An 18,843-nucleotide genomic window follows, 5' to 3' on the forward strand; every position below is an offset into this window, starting at 1 on the left:
AGGCAGTGGGGTTGTGTCGGGGTGGGGTTGGAGTCTGATTCCTTGCGAAACATTCAGTGGTTTTGGGCACAAAACTGACCATTCCATGGGGAGCTGGCTGCCTCCCCAGGGCCGCCCTCACGGGTCAGCCGTCCAGCGAGGATGCACGGACACACAGGCAGCTCCCTGGGGCCTCCCTGGCCTCTGGGCCTCTGTACCTTCCACCTAGCGGGAGCACCCCTCCACCCCGGCCCGGTGGCAGAGGTGCCCCCACCACAGGTCCCCTGCGCCCTGGCTTTGGTGGTGTCCGATGCCCCCCGTGCCGCCGTGGCCTCTTGTGCATCTCCCATTGCGCGTGTCGCAGCACAGCGCCGCCTGGGTGTCTGCCTCCTCGCTGGACGGCGGGACCAGGGCTCATCAGACTGCCGGGTGGCGGGCGGAAGGGGCAGTGTGTGGAGGAGCCTGGGCCAGCAGAGGGCGCTCTGTGCCCGCGGTGGGCAGACAGCTCCCTGGGCAAGGTGGGGAGAGCGAGGCGAGGGTGGGCTCTCGGGTCAGCCTCCTCCTGGTCTCCTCGGGAGATTTCCACCCAGGACGGCCGCCCCCACTCTAGAGTAACTTGTTGCTTGCGTTCCCTCTCGTCCTGTCTCTTCCCAGACCCTGCACCTGCGATGCAGCCGGCAGCCTGGGCACCTGTGACCCTCGCAGTGGGCGTTGCCCCTGCAAAGAGAATGTGGAAGGCAGCCTGTGTGACAGGTGGGTGAGCTGATCGCCGGGGGTGGAGCTGGGGGTATCGGGGCCGCAGTCCCCTCCCCAGGACCCCACATGGGTCCACTCCCAGGAAGCTGCGCCACGGCTTCCGGCACTGTCCGCGGGTTCACCCCACCACTGGTGGCTCCAAGTCGAGAAAATACATCTTTCTTAGCCAGAAAGGATGGGGGGACCATCTGAGCAAAGACATGGTATGTGTACCACAGCTCTCCCCTTTCTCAGTAATGGGGCACTGTCACACCCCTGCTTCACACCCATGGCAGACATCACTAATGGAGCACTGTCACACCCCCACTTGACACCCATGCAGACATCGCTAATGGAGCACATCACACCACCTGCAGTTCACACCCATGCAGACATCGCTAATGAAGCTCTCTCACACACCCCCACTTCACATCCATGGCAGACATCACTAATGGAGCACATCACACACACCCCCACTTACACCCATGCAGACATCGCTAATGGAGTGCGATCACACACTCCCGCTTGTCACCTATGCAGACATCACTAATGGAGCACATCACACCACCTGCAGTTCACACCCATGGCAGACATCACTAATGGAGCAGTTACACCACCCCCACTTCACACCCATGCCAGACATTGCTAGTGGAGTGTGATCACACACCCTCACTTGACACCCACGGCAGACATCGCTAGAGGAGTGCAATCACACCCCACACTTCACACCCATGGCAGACATCACTAATGGAGTGCTATTACCCCTCCCACTTCACACCCATGGCAGACATCACTAATGGAGTGCGATCACACCCCACACTTCACACCCATAGCAGACATCACTAGTGGAGTGCGATCACCCCCCCCACTTCACACCCATGGCAGACATCACTAATGGAGCAGTCACACCACCCCCACTTCACACCCATGGCAGACATCACTAATGGAGTGCGATCACCCCTCCCACTTCACACCCATGGCAGACATCACTAATGGAGTGCTATCACCCCTCCCACTTCACACCCATGGCAGACATCACTAATGGAGTGCTATCACCCCCCCCACTTCACACCCATGGCAGACATCACTAATGGAACACTCATACCACCCCCACTTCACACCCATAGCAGACATCACTAGTGGAGTGCGATCACCCCTCCCACTTCATGCCCATGTAGACATCGCTAGTGGAGTGCGATCACACTTGTCCCTCCCTGCTCGTGAGGAGGCAGAACACGGGTCAAGCCACCTGGGAGCCTTCCTCATCCGGGGACTGGGCAGGTCCTTCTGCGGAGCCTCTGTGTGCCCACTTGGGCTCCAGGAGGGCTGGCGTGGAGCTCTCGTCCGGAGTCGCTGGGCTTCCTACAAACCAGACTGTGCACCGGGTCTCCCAGTACCTGGGACTCGCCTTTGTCCCCCTGCGGTCCCGCAGCTGCCGGGAGGTCGGGCTGTTTCCAGGGCAGGGCAGGGGACGGACAAGATGAGCCCGGAACATCCCGCAGCACCAGAAAGCCAGGGAGTGCTCGCCAGCCACGGCAGACGCAGCCCCAGCAGAGCAGGGCTGGGCCGGGCCACGAGGGCGCGGTGCTAACCCCACAGGGCTCCCCTAGCTGGAACAGTTGGAACAGCGAAATCGGGGACAGCAGGACGCAGTTACAACCCCAAGAATAAACACCCTCTCCCCCTCCCCGCGCGTCCGTCCTGCCGTGAACAGGGCAGGGGGGGCTGTCTGCCTGCAGGATTCTCACTGAGGCGGGGATGAGCCCGCAGACCCCTGCTTCTTGGGCAGGGCCTGGGGAGGGGCGGGGTGTTTGCCTCCCCTCCCAGTCCTGTTCTGTGAGGGGTTAAGCACAGGTCTTGGGACCCCCGCCCCTCCCAGGGGGAGCATCGTTCCTGTCTTGTGTGGGGGCTGGATTTAGGAACTCCCTTCCAGGGCCTTGAACCTGGTGACTGTGCACAGAGAGACCCTGGCAGACCACACCTTACCACGGCCACAGGCGTCACCTTGGCTTCGGGGACCCTCGCCCCGCCCCCGACGTGTGATTGATGAGAGGGGGACTTCACCACAGAGTGTTTCTCGCCTAAACCCCAACCCCAACCTCCACTCACGAGAGCGTTCTAACAGATGCCAGACCGGCTCCTGCAAAGTGCCCAGGGCGTCGGGGGCTGTGGGAGACGGACGTGGCCGAGTGTAGCACCACGTCCCGGTGGGCACTCGGGGACAGACAGCAGGGCTCCCAGCGCAGCCTGGAGTCAGGTGCCGGGGACCGACGTCTGCTTTGTGTCCCGTGGGCATCGAGGGAACCTGGGGAGTGGATCCGGGCGCACTGTACTGTCTCTGCAGCTCTCCTGTAACCCAGGATCTGGGCTCCCCGGGGGCCCCCTCCTGGTGGCTCCTGTGGCCCTCACGTGCGTGCCCCGCCTCCCTTGCAGGTGCCGCCCCGGCACGTTTAACCTGCAGCCCCACAACCCCGCCGGCTGCAGCAGCTGCTTCTGCTTCGGCCACTCCAAGGTGTGTGCGGCCAGCGCCGGGTTCCAGGTGCACCACATCCTGTCCGACTTCCGCCAGGGTAAGAGAGATGCCCCCGCAGCTGCCTCCCTGACTAGGGAGACGGTGGATGTGTGGGTGGGGGGACTAGGTGTGACACTCCTGGAGCCTGGAGTTTGCAGTCATCCTAAGACCCGTCTCCCTCAGTGGCTCTAAAGGCTGTAGATCCGGGCTCAGTCTCGTGGCCTACATTTATCAACTGCCTACTGTATACCAGGTGCTGTGCTGAGCTCCTCGCAGGCAGGGAAACTCACTGGACAGGAACTCTCCGGTTTTACAGATGAGTCAAGGGGCCCAGGATAAGGAGGGTCCCTTGCTGGAAGGCACAAAACTCAGAGGGTGCCTTGCCTGTCCGCTTCCCAGCAGTGCAGGCCTCTGGCCGAGTCCTGGCGGCAGGTGGCACGGCCGCACCTGTGAGAGGGCGAGCAGCCCGGTGCTGAGCCCTGTGCTGAGTCAGAGCCGTGCGGGCCCCACGGTGCCGGCTGGGGAGCGCCCCAGATGCGGGAGCAGTGCGCCCTCTGCTGGACGCCGTGCAGAAAGCGGGATGGGAGGCGTGCGCGCTGGACGACTGGACGGCTGGACCGCGGGTTGGGAGGAGCACGTTTCCTGGACCCGAGATCAGCTCTCGCCTTGAGCCAGGCCCTGGCCTTGGCGCTTAGTGACGTCATCGCCCTTATCTCACAGCTGCCCTCGGCCCTCACGCCTCCTAGTCTCTGCACCCCCAATACTCCTGGGAGGACCCCAGAGTGCTTTTATTTTGTGGTTTGTTTATGCAGACAGCTGCTGTGTCCGAGGTGGGAGCTGAGTGATCTGAGAATACTTGTTAGGCCATTTTTAAACCGCTGTCGTGAACCTATGACGTCGTAAATTCGTTCCGCAGCGCCTACTTTGTGAGATGCACGCCGTGGTTTCTCATGATTGCAGGTGGCTCTCGGGTCTGGTTTGCGGGAAACCAGTTCCCACACTGTGCCTGAGAAAGAGAATAGAAAATGCAGACGGCCCCTTAGTGTCTGCTGGAAGACAGGGTGGCCTTCTGGACCTGGGAGAGGGCCTGGGACGGGGTCTCCAGGCCGACGTCGACGTCGAGAGCTGCTCGCTGGGCCATAAACACTTCGCTGCCCTCATTTTGCAGATGAGGAGCTGGCTTCGGAGAGCTTAGGCGACCTACTCGGGGTCCTGCAGGTCCCGGTTCCCAGCCTGGCTCGGCCCCTTGCTGGCCTGCGGCCTGCCTGGGTGACACACGGACCTGGACGGTCAGGTCTGCTGGGCTCACAGGTGGGAAGGTTCCCTGAGGCCCAGGTGGAGTCCAGTGTGGTTAGGGGTGGCCCTGCCATCCCAAGCCCCCAGCCCTGTGCTGGGGGTCTCTGGGCTGTGTCCTCATGCTGGCCTCCCAAGCCCACCGACAGGGCAGGTGGGCCCTGCCGCAGGGGCCTGCTGGGAGTTTCCCTCTGCCGGGGCGCCCTGCTGGACCTGTCGCCCTGTGGCACCCCCGGAGCCTTCAGCTGACCGGTGCATGTCTGTTCCCACTGTCCAGGAGCCGAGGGCTGGCGGAGCAGGCGCGTGGGAGGCCCAGAGCGCCCTCCGCGATGGAGCCCGCAGGGCGTCCTGCTGAGCCTGGAAGAGGAGGAGCTCATGGCACCAGGTACCTGCTGGCCTGGGCAGGGCGGACGCCGGGGGCTCCCTGCAGCTGCTCCTGTGAGCGGCCTGACATGGGCCTCGCGGACTGAGGTCAAGGCGTGGGAGGGTCCTGTGCCTGTGGAGGAGGCTCCGGGGACAGTCCCCACGCTGGCCTCTCACTCCTCGGAGGCCGAGTCTCTCCCGTCCCATCCCCCGGGTCCTGTCTTCCCAGGGCCCTTGTGGTTGTGGGGGGTGCAGCTGGCTGACCCTTGGTAACCTCCCCCGGCTGCCTTCCCCCTCCTGTCCCCCTGCACCGTGACGTCCCATAGTCACAGGCTGCCGGGCTGGGACGAGGACGGCTCTGGGCGCCTCCGCTCTGCCGTCGCCCCTGGCCCTCTGGGCAGGAGCAGTGTCCCAGAGCCCATGGCCACTGTGAGGCCCCAGGTGGCCCCTGTGTGTTTCCCGCCAGCCCCTGCCAGGGCCCTGGGATTCCTGCAGAAGGAAGGATGTTCTCCTTTACCCTGAGCCCTCTCCCCAGTTAGGGGCACTCTGGTCTCCCAGACCCTGAACTGGGAGCCTGGGCCATCCTTGGCTCTGCTGTGACCAGATTTGGGGGGTATTGACCAGCCTGTCTGGCCCCTCTCTGGGCAGCCATGAGGTGAGGGCAGGCAGGGGAGTCGGGCTTCGCCCCTGCTGCTCACAGGAGGGGTGATGAGGGCTCCCGGAGTTAGAGGGGCTCACGCCCTCCCCACAGCAGGTGCACTGGCAGGATTCTGTGCGCAGGCTGCAGAGGCCTGTGGACCCTGAGCTGGGGGAACGGGGGTGTCGGTGCCCACTGAGCGTTGTCGCAGGGGCACGGGGGCGGGGTGGGGTTCAGGTGCGGGAGGCTGTAGAGACTAGCCCAGGGTCTGCCCAGTCGTCTCCGTGCCAGCGAGTGTGCTGACGCTGGTGAGTACTCTGGGGGCGCAGGCAGAGTGTGGGTGTCTTGTTTGAGTCCCTCCCCAAGCCCCAGTTTGAGTACAAGTTAGGCTTGGTGGGTTTTTTTAATTGATATTTGATGTCATTCTAGGTAAGGAAAAATTAGAATTTTAAATGACGAGCATTTCGTTTTCATACCGAGGCACATATCGGAGTTTTTTGCTCGGATGGGGGGATCGCAGAAATGACACAGTGGCTTTTGCCAGCTCAAACACAAATGTGCATTTTGTTCTCATCAGCACGGTAGCGGCACCGCGCAGCGCAGAGCGAGCACAGGGGCTTGTTCATGTCTTCATCTGCACACCTCCTGCTCATGGGGCCGCGTCCCACCCCTGCCCGCCTCCGGGCACAAGGCCCGCGGGACAAGGGGGCTGTGGTGGCCTCACCAGCCCCGATTTCCGGCCTGAATGGTCAGCGAACACAGACCCAGTCACCCGTACCCACAATGCTGGGGCAGAAGTGTTCGGGATTCTGAATTTTTCTAGACTTAGAAATATTTGCACGCTCCTTACGAGATGTCCTGGGGATCAGATCCAAGTCTAAACAGAAATTCAGCTGTGTTTCGTATGTTCCTCAGAAATATAGCCTGAAGGTAATTTTATGCCATTTGAACAGATTTAAATTTTTATTTATTGTTTGAGAGACATAAAAACATGCAGAGAGCTCCCATCCCCTGGCTCCACTCCTCGGATGCCCGCTTCGGCCAGAGCTGGGCTGAGCCAAAGCCAGGAGCTGGGAAATCCCTCCAGGTCTCCCACGTGGGTGGCGGGGGCCCGGTCACTTGGGCCACGACCTCTGCCTTCCAGAAGCTGGGGTCAGGAGCCGGGGCCTGGCATCCCACCCTGGCACTCGGATGTGGGACACAGACGCCACCTATAGGCAAGGGTTTGTAATAACTTTCTGCATGAAACCAAGTTTCAGGGTGTGAATTTTTCCACTCCTGGTGTCTTGTCGGTAACTCAGAAAATTCAGGTTTTGTAGCATTTCGAGTTCTGGGGTGTTCACCCCGGCCAGGGAAATGACAGGAGGAAGCGGGGCCGGAAGGGGCCCCTGGGTCATTCCCCTTTCTCAGGTCGCCATGGCCTTCTCCCCGCGCTGGAAGCAAGTTCTGATTTGCAGGAAAAGCCTGGCTGGGGCCAGCCAGCCGCTCTGCTCCCCCCACCGTGGAAGTGGCTCGTGCACCTCCAGTTCTCCGTGGGTCTCGCTGAGCGTCCGCGCACGGCGGCCACGGGACTTCCGTGCCTGTGGTCACACAAACCCCCACCCCCCATGTGTTTCTTCCACTCACGTATGGACCCCGCAACCTGGCAAGTGTCATCCACAAAATCCCAGCTCCAGGACGCAATGATGGAGAGCCTGAGACTGGGCTGGCAGAGTATCAAGTCGAGAGCCGAGGGGCCCCATGTGACCCCGCGGGTCTCACGCCCGTGACGCCAGGCTGGGCTGCGGAGGCCGGGCTGGGCACCCGCGCTGTCTGGATGTCCCACGTGCTGTGGTTTTGTCTTGCTTCGATGTCTGATGGCCAATAGAATCGAGCCCTGAGCAAGCCTCCTCTCCCCCGCAGGGCAGTTCCTGGGAGACCAGCGGCTCAGCTATGGGCAGCCCCTCACACTGACCTTGCACGTGTCCCCCGGAGGCGCCCCCCCGCCGGTCATGCAGCTGAGGCTGGAAGGGGCAGGCCTGGCCTTGTCTCTGAGGCCCTCCCTGGACGCAGGGCAGCCGGGGGAGGCACAGATCAGGTTCCTGTGAGTGTCCTCCCCTGTCCTGAGCGGTGGGAGTCGGGGTGGTCCCCGAGGGCGGGGCATGGCCAGACCCCTCTCTGTGGTCTGGGGGCTGCGGTGGGGTCCCGGGCTCCGGCACCGCTGTCCCGGCTCAGGTTTTTCTTGTGTCGCCTGCTTCTCCTCCTCCAGGTTACAGGAGACTTCCGAGGATGCGCACCCTCCGCTGCCCGCCTTCCACTTCCAGCGGCTCTTGGCCAACCTGACCGCTCTGCGCATCCAGGCCAATGTCACAGCTCCATACCCCCGGCTCTCTGGTCAGTACTGGCACAGGCTGCCCCAGGCTGGCTCTGTGCTGTGCTCCTGGTGCAGTGCCTGGTGATAACCCACTCCACACAGTTTTAAAATACAAAGGGGCTGAGGCTGTGGTATAGCAGGTAAAGCCATTGCCTGTAGCTCCAGCATCCCACTTGGGCACCAGTTCGAGACCCGGCTGCTCCACTTTTGCAGGCTGTGTGTTAACAACACTGGTCCCTTAATTTGACTTTTAAAAACATTGATATTCAGGGCTGGCATTGTGGGAAAGCTGGTAAAACCACCGCCTGTGATGCCAGCATCCTATATGGTTGCCAGTTCATGTCCCGGCTGCTCCACTTCCGATCCAGCTCCCTGCTGGTAGCCTGGGGGAAGCAGTGGAGGATGGCCCAGGTGTTTGGTCCCCTGCCACCCACATAGGAGACCTGGATGGAGCTCCTGGCTCCTGATTTTGGCCTGGCCCAACCCTGGCCATTAATTCCATTTGGGGAGCAAACCAGTGTACGGAAGATCTCTCTCTCTCTCTCTCCCTCTCTGGAACAAATGAATTTTTTTAAAGATACTTGGTCCTTACACTGTCGCTGCTTTGTCTCCCTCTCTTTCCCCCTGTGCAGGCCAGGTGCTCCTGGCTGAGGTCCGGCTCACGTCAGCCCAGCCCCAGCGCGGGCCCTTCCCTGCAGCCTCCTGGGTGGAGACTTGCACGTGTCCTCAGGGGTACACAGGCCAGTTCTGTGAATCCTGTGCCCCAGGCTACAAGAGGGAGACTCCACGAGGTGGTCCCTACGCCAGCTGTGTCCCCTGCACCTGTAACCAGCACGGCCCCTGTGACCCCGACACAGGTGAGTCTGCTGACGCCGTATCCTAAGGCCCAGCACAGGAAGCGGAGAGCCAGTCTGCCCAGGGTCGCCTGGCCCCGGCACTGGGCGCCTAGCCAGGCTGTGGGCGGGCAGGTGCCGGCTGTCCTCACGCTGCTGCCTGGCCAGCTCGTGCTCTGGTAAAAGCAGTAACGGGGATGGATTTAATCATGAGGCTCTGTGCCAGGGAGCTCGGCAGGCCGCCCGCCCAGGTGGCTTCCTGTCTGCACTGAGCCACGTCCTCCCAGTGAGGACCACGGAAAGATCCGAGGGGACCCTGCCGGGCAGGGATGCTGGAAAGACAGACGGAGGCGAAACCTGGCAGGAGGCAGCACGCGGGCTCTCGGGAGGGCCACACAGGTGACAGCGGCACGAAAGTGTCTACCCAGATCACACGCCTGCCACCCTTCACCTCTCAGTGGCTCGTGGCTTTGGCAAGGTCACTTCCCTGCCTGAGCCCACGTCCTCCTCTAGATGAGAGAGGTGTGTGTCCCGAGAGGCCCAGGCAGCCTGCTGGGTGGGAGAGCCGAGCGGCTCCACCTGGGAGGTGCAGGTCACGGCAGTGCCTCCTTTCCAGGACTGCTGGGAATGGGAAAACAGCGCCCTTGGGTTCTCCCGTGGCTGAGCAGTTACTGACGCCCCAGGGCCTTTGCTGTCCCATTTGAACGGCTGGGGAGCTAAGGTGCAGGGCCTCGGCACAGCCAGTAGGTGGCAGAGCTGCACCTCCCACCAGCTGTCCTCCTCACCTGTAGAGAGGCCTGGCTCAAGGTCACACAGCCAGGTGCTAGAAGGGGTGCTGGACAGAAGCCTCCCTCCACTCCTACACCAGGAAGCCTGGAGCAGGTGGGATCTCTGGTTCATGCAATACGTGGGGTGCCCATGGCAGACATCACTAATCCAGCCCAGATAAGACCTCCTCAACCTCCCCACACAGCGGTCCAGAAGTCCCCTGGTGAGGAAGGAGCCCAGCCTGTCATCCCCGCAGAGCCCCCGGCCCCCCCGCCACTTCCGGCAAAGTCCTCATTGTGCAGTGGGCCACCGTCTCGCAGACCCCAAGGAGCAATGAGCCCTCTCGGCCACCACTCCTGTCCTGCTTGTCTGCCCCTGGCTCCCCACCCTTCCTCCCTGCTCACCTCAGCCCTGCTGGGTGCTGCTGGGGGCCCCCGGAGTGCTGGTCTCATGAACCCCTCCTCGGCCCGGCCTCACCCTCAGGCCCTGGTGCCAGGGTCTCCCTCCCAAGCACCCCAGGCTCTGAGCGGGGGGGGAGAAAAGCAGGTCGGGAGCATGAGCTGGCCATGCCACCAGGGGAAACGGAAAAACAGCGACGGCAGTAATAATAACTGGGCACCAGGGCGAGTGCGAGGCGCCTTGAGTCCTGATAGAGCCCTCACTGTCAGTGCCGTTGTTATTCCTGTCTTGCTGGTGGGCACTCAAGGGTGGGAGTGGCAGGTGATTGGCCCAGGTTCATGCGGGTCCTCAGTGGAGGACATGAGCCCAGCGTGGGCTGGCTCCAAGCCCAGACCCTTCATCCCTGGACCGTGCTGCCCCCCCCCCCCCGGAGGGCTTCCCAGTGCCCGGGCAGCTGGGACGTGCTCTGAGACTTCTCCGGCCAGTGTGCCTGCTGTCTCCTGGGTGGGGAGCCAGCTCGGCAGGTGGTAAGCAGGTGCTTGTCTCCCCCCACCCCCCAGGGATCTGCCTGTGTGGCCACCACACCGAGGGCCCGTCCTGTGAGCGCTGCTTGCCGGGTTTCTATGGCAACCCTTTCCGGGGCCAAGCCGACGACTGCCAGCCCTGTCCGTGCCCCGGCCAGTCGGCGTGCACGACCGTCCCGGAGAGCGGGGAGGTGGTGTGTACCCACTGCCCCCCAGGCCAGAGAGGTGAGTGGCTCGGGCAGACCAGCGCCCAGCACGCCCGCCTCTGCCCTGGCCTCCCACAGGGGTGGGGCCTGGGTCTGTGGCAGATGGGCAGGAGCCCGGCTTAGAGGGCAACGACCCAGAGTCAGGGCCCCCGGCTGCTGTGGGTCACCTGCCGAACTTGGGCCACTGGGCACCGCGAGCTTCGAAAATGCCCCCGTGGGTCCCGGCTGCTCCGTGATGGAACCTAGGGCTGCCACTCATGATCAGGTCACGGGAGATTCTGACCCGCGGCTGAGGGGGAAGCCTCGTGCAGGGTGTCTGGCGCGTAACGAATCGTCCCAGGCAGGCGAATCAATCAATTCACAGGCCACCTCGGTGCAGCTCGCAGCTTTTAAAGGTCAGGTGCAATGTGAGGCAGAAGTCAGGTGTGCACGTAGCACACACACTATACACACACATATACCACACCATATACACATACACACACCACACACCACACACACACACCATATACACATATGCATACACACACACACCATACACCACATACACCACACCATATACACACGTGCATACACACGTATACACGCACCATGCATACACATACACATACACACAGCACACACACACCACACCATATACACATATGCATACATACACACCATACACACATATACACATACACACACCATACACCACACACACATACACACATTATACACACATACACACACCACACCATATACACATATGCATACATACACACACACCATACACACATATACACATACACACAGCACACACACCATACACACACCACACCATATACACATATGCATACGTACACACACACCATACACACACATACACATACACACAGCACACACACCACACACACACACCATAAACACATATACACACACATACACCACACACACCATACACACACCACACCATATACACATATGCATACATACACACACCATACACACATATACACATACACACACCACATACACACACCACACCATATACACATATGCATGCACATGTATACACGCACCATACACACTTATACATGCATACTACACACACATACACACATTATACACACATACACACACCACACCATATACACATATGCATACACACACCATACACACTTATACATATATACCACATACACACATATACATACACACCACATATACCACACCATATACACATATGCATGCACACGTGTACATGCACCATACACACTTATACATACGTACCACACACACACACACCACACACCACACCATATATACATATGCATGCACACATATACACACACCATACATACTTAGACACACATATCACATACACACATATACACACCACACACCATACACCCACACATACACCACACTCTATACACATACACACACCACACACACCATACACACACCGCACTATATACACATATGCATGTACACGTATACATGCACCATACACACTTAGACATATATACCACACACATGTACACACATTATACACACATATACACACCACACCACACTTATACATATATACCACATACACACATATACATATATACCACACACACCACACCATATACACATATGCATGTACATGTATATACGCACCAGTTATACATACATACCACACACATATATACACCACACACTATACACACACATATATATACATGCACACGTATACACGCACCATACACACTTATACATGCATACTACACACACTATACACACATGTACACACCACACCATATACACATATGCATGTACATGTATACACGCACCAGTTATACATACATACCACACACATATACACACCACACACTATACACATATATATACATGCACATGTATACACGCACCATACACACTTATACATACATACCACACACATATACACACCACACACTATACACATATATATACATGCACATGTATACACGCACCATACACACTTATACATACATACCACACACATATACACACCACACACTATACACACATATATATACATGCACACGTATACACGCACCATACACACTTATACATGCATACCACACACACTATACACACATATACACACCACACCATATACACATATGCATACACACACACCATACACACTTATACATATATACCACATACACACATATACATACACACCACATACACCACACCATATACACATATGCATACACACACCACACACACTTATACATATGTACCATATGCACACACATACACCACACATACCATACACACAGCACATTATATATACATATGCATGCACACATATGCACACCACACCATATACACATATGCATACACACACCATACACACTTATACATATATACCACATACACACATATACATATATACCACATACACCACACCATATACACATATGCATACACACACCATACACACTTATACATATATACCACATACACACATATACATATATACCACATACACCACACCATATACACATATGCATGCACACGTATACACACACCATACATACTTATACATACGTACCACATACACCTCACATACCATACACACACCACACCATGCACCCACACATACACCACACCATATACACATATGCGTACATACACACACACCATACAAACCATATACCACACACACCATACACACACACACACCACAGCATATACACATATGCATGCACACATACACACACATCATATATACTTATACGTACATACCACATACACATGCACACCACACACTTATACATACATAGCACATATATACATATACATGCACACCACACACACCATACACCACACACACCACACCATAAACACACATGCATACACACACCATACACGCCGTATATCACACATACTATACACACATACCCCACACGCATACCACACACACACAAACCACACCATATACACATATACATACACACCACACACACTGTTTACCATATACACACACATCACCATACACACAACACACATATACACCCCGCACACCATTCACACACCATATACAATCCATACATACCACACCACATACAGACACCACACATGTACACACCCCACACGTGCACACACCAGATGCATGCCATACACACACACACACACACACACACCCCACGTACACACATGCACCAGGCCTCTCCCAGTCCTCACTCCTGCTTCCAGATCCCGGGCCTTCCCAGGCTTCGGGCTTTTTCTTAGCAGCTTTTGAAGAAATTCATGTGCCCAGCATTTCATCATTTAAAATGTACAATCCAATGGCCTTCATATGTTACATTGTTAATATTTTATTGTGATGTAATATACAACCTAAAACCGGCCGTCATAGCTGCGCCAGCGCCGGTGTGTGGTTCATGCGGCCCGGCTCAGCGTGTAAGTCAGTGTCGAGTGTCCCCAGTGTGCGGTCGTCAGCCCTATCCGCCCGCCGGACCTTGCACCACCACAAGCTCAGCCCCCAGGAAGTCGGCGTGAACAGCAGCCCCTCTTCCCTCTGGGTCTCGGTGACTGCTCGGTGCTCTCCGTCTCTCTGGGGCCGTTACGGGCGTCTCGCTCAGACACGCTATTTGTCCGCTTGCGTCTGGGTCGTCTCCACGAGCTTGATGTCGTCAGGGTTCCCTGACATTCCACCCTGGATTCGGCCCTTTGATCGGTTAACTGGCTCTCAGCTGCACTGCTGGGTGTGACGGGCGCAGGGGGCCCACACCTGTTTTTCGTGACGACACAGGTGTTAAAATCCGTGAGTCCACGCCAGTTGTGACAGTGGAAGCAGTGTTGGGACATCAGGAGGGCCGAACAGCTGCAGGCGAGCAGGACAGCTCCCCAGAGGGGCACGGCTCCCCCCAGGGACCCGTTTCATGGGTGTAGACGGAGGGAGATGGGTGTGCCTGCAGGGGTCGTGACCCGGTGTGGAGCACGCAGTACAGGCGTGTTCTTCCGAGCCCTACCTGTGTCCAGAGCAGACCTCTGAGAGCCGCCTCGTCCACCTCCTCCTCCAAGGCTCGCTATGACCCGAGGGCCGGGAGGTGAGGGCAGGAGTCTGAGATGAGCGACCCAGAGCTGGGGGCGGGGCAGAGAGGCAAAGGGGCCCCAGCGAGGGGGGAGGTGACGGGAGTGATGGGGCAGAGTGACCAAGGCCGTGGTGGTGGTGGCGGGAAGATGATCAAGGTGAGGAGGAGGGGGGTGGGGTGGGGTGGGGTGGTCAAGATAGCGAGGATGATGATTGCCGAAGGCGGTGTGGTGATGAGGGTGATGCTGGTGGAGGTGGGGAGGGTGTGACCAGGTGCTGATGAGGATGGTGAAGCTGACAGTGATGAGAATAAAGGCTGATGACAGCCCCTACCGCGCCCCACCCCCACTCCCACCCCCACCCTGCACCAGGCCCCGTACTCAACGCAGATTCGTCCATGGACTGGCTACCGGTGTCTGGCTTACCAGCGAGGAGCCGGGGTTGAGAGAGGCACGGTGACTCACCCGAGACCACACAGCCCAGCCAAGGGCTGACCAGGACCGGAGCCCGTGCCCTGGCCTGCTAGGGGACTGGGGGACGTCCCCTTCGCCTTCCACCCATGTGTTCTCTGCACACACAGGGCGGCGCTGTGAGATCTGTGCCGATGGCTTTTACGGGGACCCGCTGGGGCGCTCTGGCCGTGCCCAGGCCTGCCGCCGGTGCCAGTGCAGCGGCAATGTGGACCCCAACGCCGTAGGAAACTGTGACCCGCTGTCAGGTCGCTGCCTGCGCTGCCTGTACAACACGACGGGCGACCACTGTGAGCGCTGCCAGGAGGGCTTCTACGGGAGCGCCCTGGCCCCCCGGCCCGCAGACAGATGCACGCGTGAGTATCCACCCCCCGAGCTGTGCTCTGGCTCAGGACCCAGCGGGGTGGCCCCTCTATGGGGCTGTGCAGCTTGGGCGAGTTCCCTCCCTTCTCTGTCTCCTTGTCTGGAAAGTGCAAGGGTCTCCTCTCCTCCAGGCCCCCTTTCCGCTGCTCTGGCACTGGGATTCTCTCCCTGCTTTGGTCTCTGGGCCTCACCTCGCACTCTGCAGCTACACATAGGCTGTCCCAACAAAGACCTGCCCCTGGTGACCCCCTTCCTGCTGTCTGGGTTAGCTGTCAGCCCTCTGTCCCCCGCTCGGGGGACCACGGTGCCCAGCAGCCCATGGAAGGCTCCCCAAGGCCCACAGGGGAGGGACTCAGACTTAGCACAAGTGGTTTTCTGTAGAACCCTTCCCACACAGCACCACGGCCACCCTGCTCACCTCTAGCATTTTCCCCCTAAGACGCATTTATTTGGAAGGCAGAGTGATGGGGAGAGAAGGAGACACACAGAGACTCTTCCTTTGGCTGGTTCACTCCCCAAATGACTGCAACAGCCGGGCTGCGCCAGGCTGAAGCCAGGAGCCAGGAGCTCCATCCTGGTCTCCCATGTGGGTGCAGGGGCCCAAGCACTTGGTGCGTCCTCTGCTGCCTTCCCGGGTGCGTTAGCAGGGAGCTGGGCGGGAAGTAGAGCAGCCGGCCTGGAACCTGCACCCTGACAGGGGCTGCAGCGTTGTAGACAGAGGCCTCCCCCTCTGCACCATGCACCAGCCCCCACCTCCTGCTGTATGCAGCCCCTTGGAGAAGCACAGCCCTGGCGGAGGGTGAGACTCCACCCTCGTGATGGACAGGCGAGTGGGGTCACATGACTCGGGGCCCTGCCGGTGACCCAGGCAGTCTCTGACCTTCCGTGCTGCCCCACGGCCCCGGGCTGCCTCTCCAGGGACACCAAAAATGAGCTGAGGCTTGAGCTGGTCCCCGATCCTTTTGCCAGCCGGGGGTTAGGAATCTGGGCTGAAAATGATTCGTCTCCGGGGGCTGCCCCAGCGGCTCAGCCTCTACCGGGTACCTAGAGACTGAGTGGACGGTCTGCATCGCCGCCATTCCCCCCCCCACTCTTTTCTACTCCCACCCCAGCCTGCAGCTGCAACCCAGGGGGCTCAGTCAGCACGCGGACGCCCTGCGACCCCGTGACCGGCCAGTGCCCCTGCCTGCCTCACGTGTCTGGACGAGACTGCAGCCGCTGCCTCCCTGGCTTCTACGGCCTCCAGCCCGGGAGCGGCTGCCGGAGGTGGGTGGGGCAGGGCTGCGGCAGAGCCTCCAGGGAGGGGCCTGGTTTGGAGTGTGTCATCCCACGTCCTCTGTGCCCTTCGCCAAGGGGGACAAAGGGACGGGCCCTTGACGTCGGACTCAGGGCCCCGGCAGCCCGGGCCGCAGGCCAGGAACAGCCCTGAGGGAGGTGACGTGGACGCTGCTCCTCTCCCTGGGGCCGCCGGTCACTGGTGTCCGCTCTGGCCACGGCAGCCCCGTAGGCAGGCGTCTTGGCAGACAGTGGAGACCCCAGGGAGAGCTGAGTAAGGCCAGGAGGCTTCTGCCTGCAGGGCTCATCAGAGGCTTTTTTTTTTTTTTTTTTTTAAGATTTTATTGATTTGAGAGGCAGAATTACAGACAGAGGGAGAGACAGAGAGAGAGGTCTTCCATCCCCTGGTTCACCCCCTAAATGGCTTCAATGGCCGGAGCTGGGCTGCTCCAAAGCCAAGGGCCAATAGTTTCTTCCAGGTCTCCCATGCAGATGCAGGGGCCCAAGCACTTGGGCCATCCTCCACTGCTTTCTCAGGCCACAGGAGAGAGCTGGATCAGAAGTGGAGCAGCCAGGACTCGAACCGGTGCCCATATGGGATGCCGGCACTGCAGGTGGAGGATTAGCCCACTACGCCACAGCGCCGGCTCCTCCTCGGAGCCTTCACTCTGCTAATTGCATGGGGACTCCCAACGGAGGGCCAGAGTCCTCCCAGCACGCATGTCCCCATGGTCTTTTCCCCCTTTACTACTTAGCTAGCACCCTGGGCCTCTCGTGCTTCCCAGAGCCCAGCTTACGGAAGCCGCTCACCTTGCGTGGCGTGGGGCAGCCTGGTCTGCACAGGCCAGCCGCAGCTGGCACAGGAGTTTACCCCACACCTGGTTCCTCCCCCTGTTGTAGCTGCAAATGCCACCCGCTGGGCTCCCAGGAAGACCAGTGCCATCCAGAGACTGGGCAGTGCCCCTGCCGCCCGGGCGTCACAGGCCTGGCCTGCGACAGATGCCAACTGGGTTTCTTCGGCTTCTCCATCAAGGGCTGCCGTGGTAAGGAGTTGGGGTGCTCTGCTGGCTGGAGGTGGGGCCTGAGGTCTACATCCAATGGGAAAGCTGGTAGCTGGGGAGAGGGCGTGGCCAGACAAAGGGCGGGTCCCGGGAGCGAGGCTGTGGAGGTGTGGAGCCAGGTGGGGCTGCTGTGGGAGGCTGGGGAAATCACTTGGTCTGGCTCTGCCACGGCAGTCGAAGGCGGGGACTCGGAATTCGACAAATCTCTAGCGGGCTGGTTTTTAAGTTGATAATTTTGTAAGGCCAGCAAATGATGTCATAAATATCCAAATGGCCCTTGGCAGACAAAAGGTTCCCCAGCCCTGTAGGGGAAACTGGGAACGCCGTCCCAGGTGCCACTGCTGGATTCCTTCTGGTGTGCCCGGGATCACCAGGCCACCCTCTGGGCCTCAGTTTCTGCGCCTGTGTGTTTGGGCTGAGTTGGCGGCTCCTGTACCCGGCTGGTCCTCAGATCCCAGGGACATTTAAACCGATCAGCCTCAGCCAGCCCCTCCGACCCTCCGATCACACCCTCCGGGGAAGGGCCCAGGAACGTGCACCTGAGGCTGCCTCGGGGGTTTCTGGGAGCTGCAGGGGTGAGGGTGCAGGGGCGACCATCAGGGCACCCAGCACCCGTGCTGCCAACCCCTCCAGCCTGCAGGTGCTCGCCGCTGGGTGCCGTCTCGGCCCAGTGCCACGAGAACAGCACGTGCACTTGCAGACCTGGCTTCGTGGGCTACAAGTGTGACCGCTGTCGCGACAACTTCTTCCTCACGGCTGACGGCACCCAGTGCCAGGAGTGCCCATCCTGCTACGGCCTGGTGCAGGACGAGGTGAGCCCGCCTGTGGCCCCTGTGAGTGCCAGCTCCGTGCCAGGCCCTGGGGGCTGTCCTCACCCACAGTGCCCACCAGCCGCCTTCTCCTCATGCCGAGCCTGGCCCAGCCCTCACCCCTGCCTTCCCCTGCTCAGGGTGGACAGGAGGAAGGTGGCTCTTCTCCCTGTGGGCCGAGGTCTCACATTTGTCCTGGTTCC

General features: G+C 59.3%; 1 protein-coding gene across 1 annotated transcript in view; it reads left to right on the top strand.

Moving 5' to 3' along the window:
- The window catches only part of LAMC3 (laminin subunit gamma 3), a 56,045-nt gene that overhangs the window by 19,826 nt on the left and 17,376 nt on the right, over positions 1-18,843 (top strand). Inside the window, exons 7-17 of the mRNA XM_089321478.1 lie at positions 634-732; positions 3,148-3,284; positions 4,797-4,904; positions 7,422-7,602; positions 7,768-7,892; positions 8,505-8,729; positions 10,433-10,621; positions 15,243-15,488; positions 16,608-16,761; positions 17,671-17,813; positions 18,465-18,643. Coding sequence (XP_089177604.1) covers positions 634-732; positions 3,148-3,284; positions 4,797-4,904; positions 7,422-7,602; positions 7,768-7,892; positions 8,505-8,729; positions 10,433-10,621; positions 15,243-15,488; positions 16,608-16,761; positions 17,671-17,813; positions 18,465-18,643 — 1,786 coding nt within the window. The remainder of the gene's footprint in view (positions 1-633; positions 733-3,147; positions 3,285-4,796; positions 4,905-7,421; positions 7,603-7,767; positions 7,893-8,504; positions 8,730-10,432; positions 10,622-15,242; positions 15,489-16,607; positions 16,762-17,670; positions 17,814-18,464; positions 18,644-18,843) is intronic.

The sequence above is a fragment of the Oryctolagus cuniculus genome, chromosome 1, assembly GCF_051225735.1.
Source record: "Oryctolagus cuniculus isolate XC-2025 breed Fujian yellow rabbit chromosome 1, ASM5122573v1, whole genome shotgun sequence".
NCBI classification, from domain to species: domain Eukaryota; kingdom Metazoa; phylum Chordata; class Mammalia; order Lagomorpha; family Leporidae; genus Oryctolagus; species Oryctolagus cuniculus.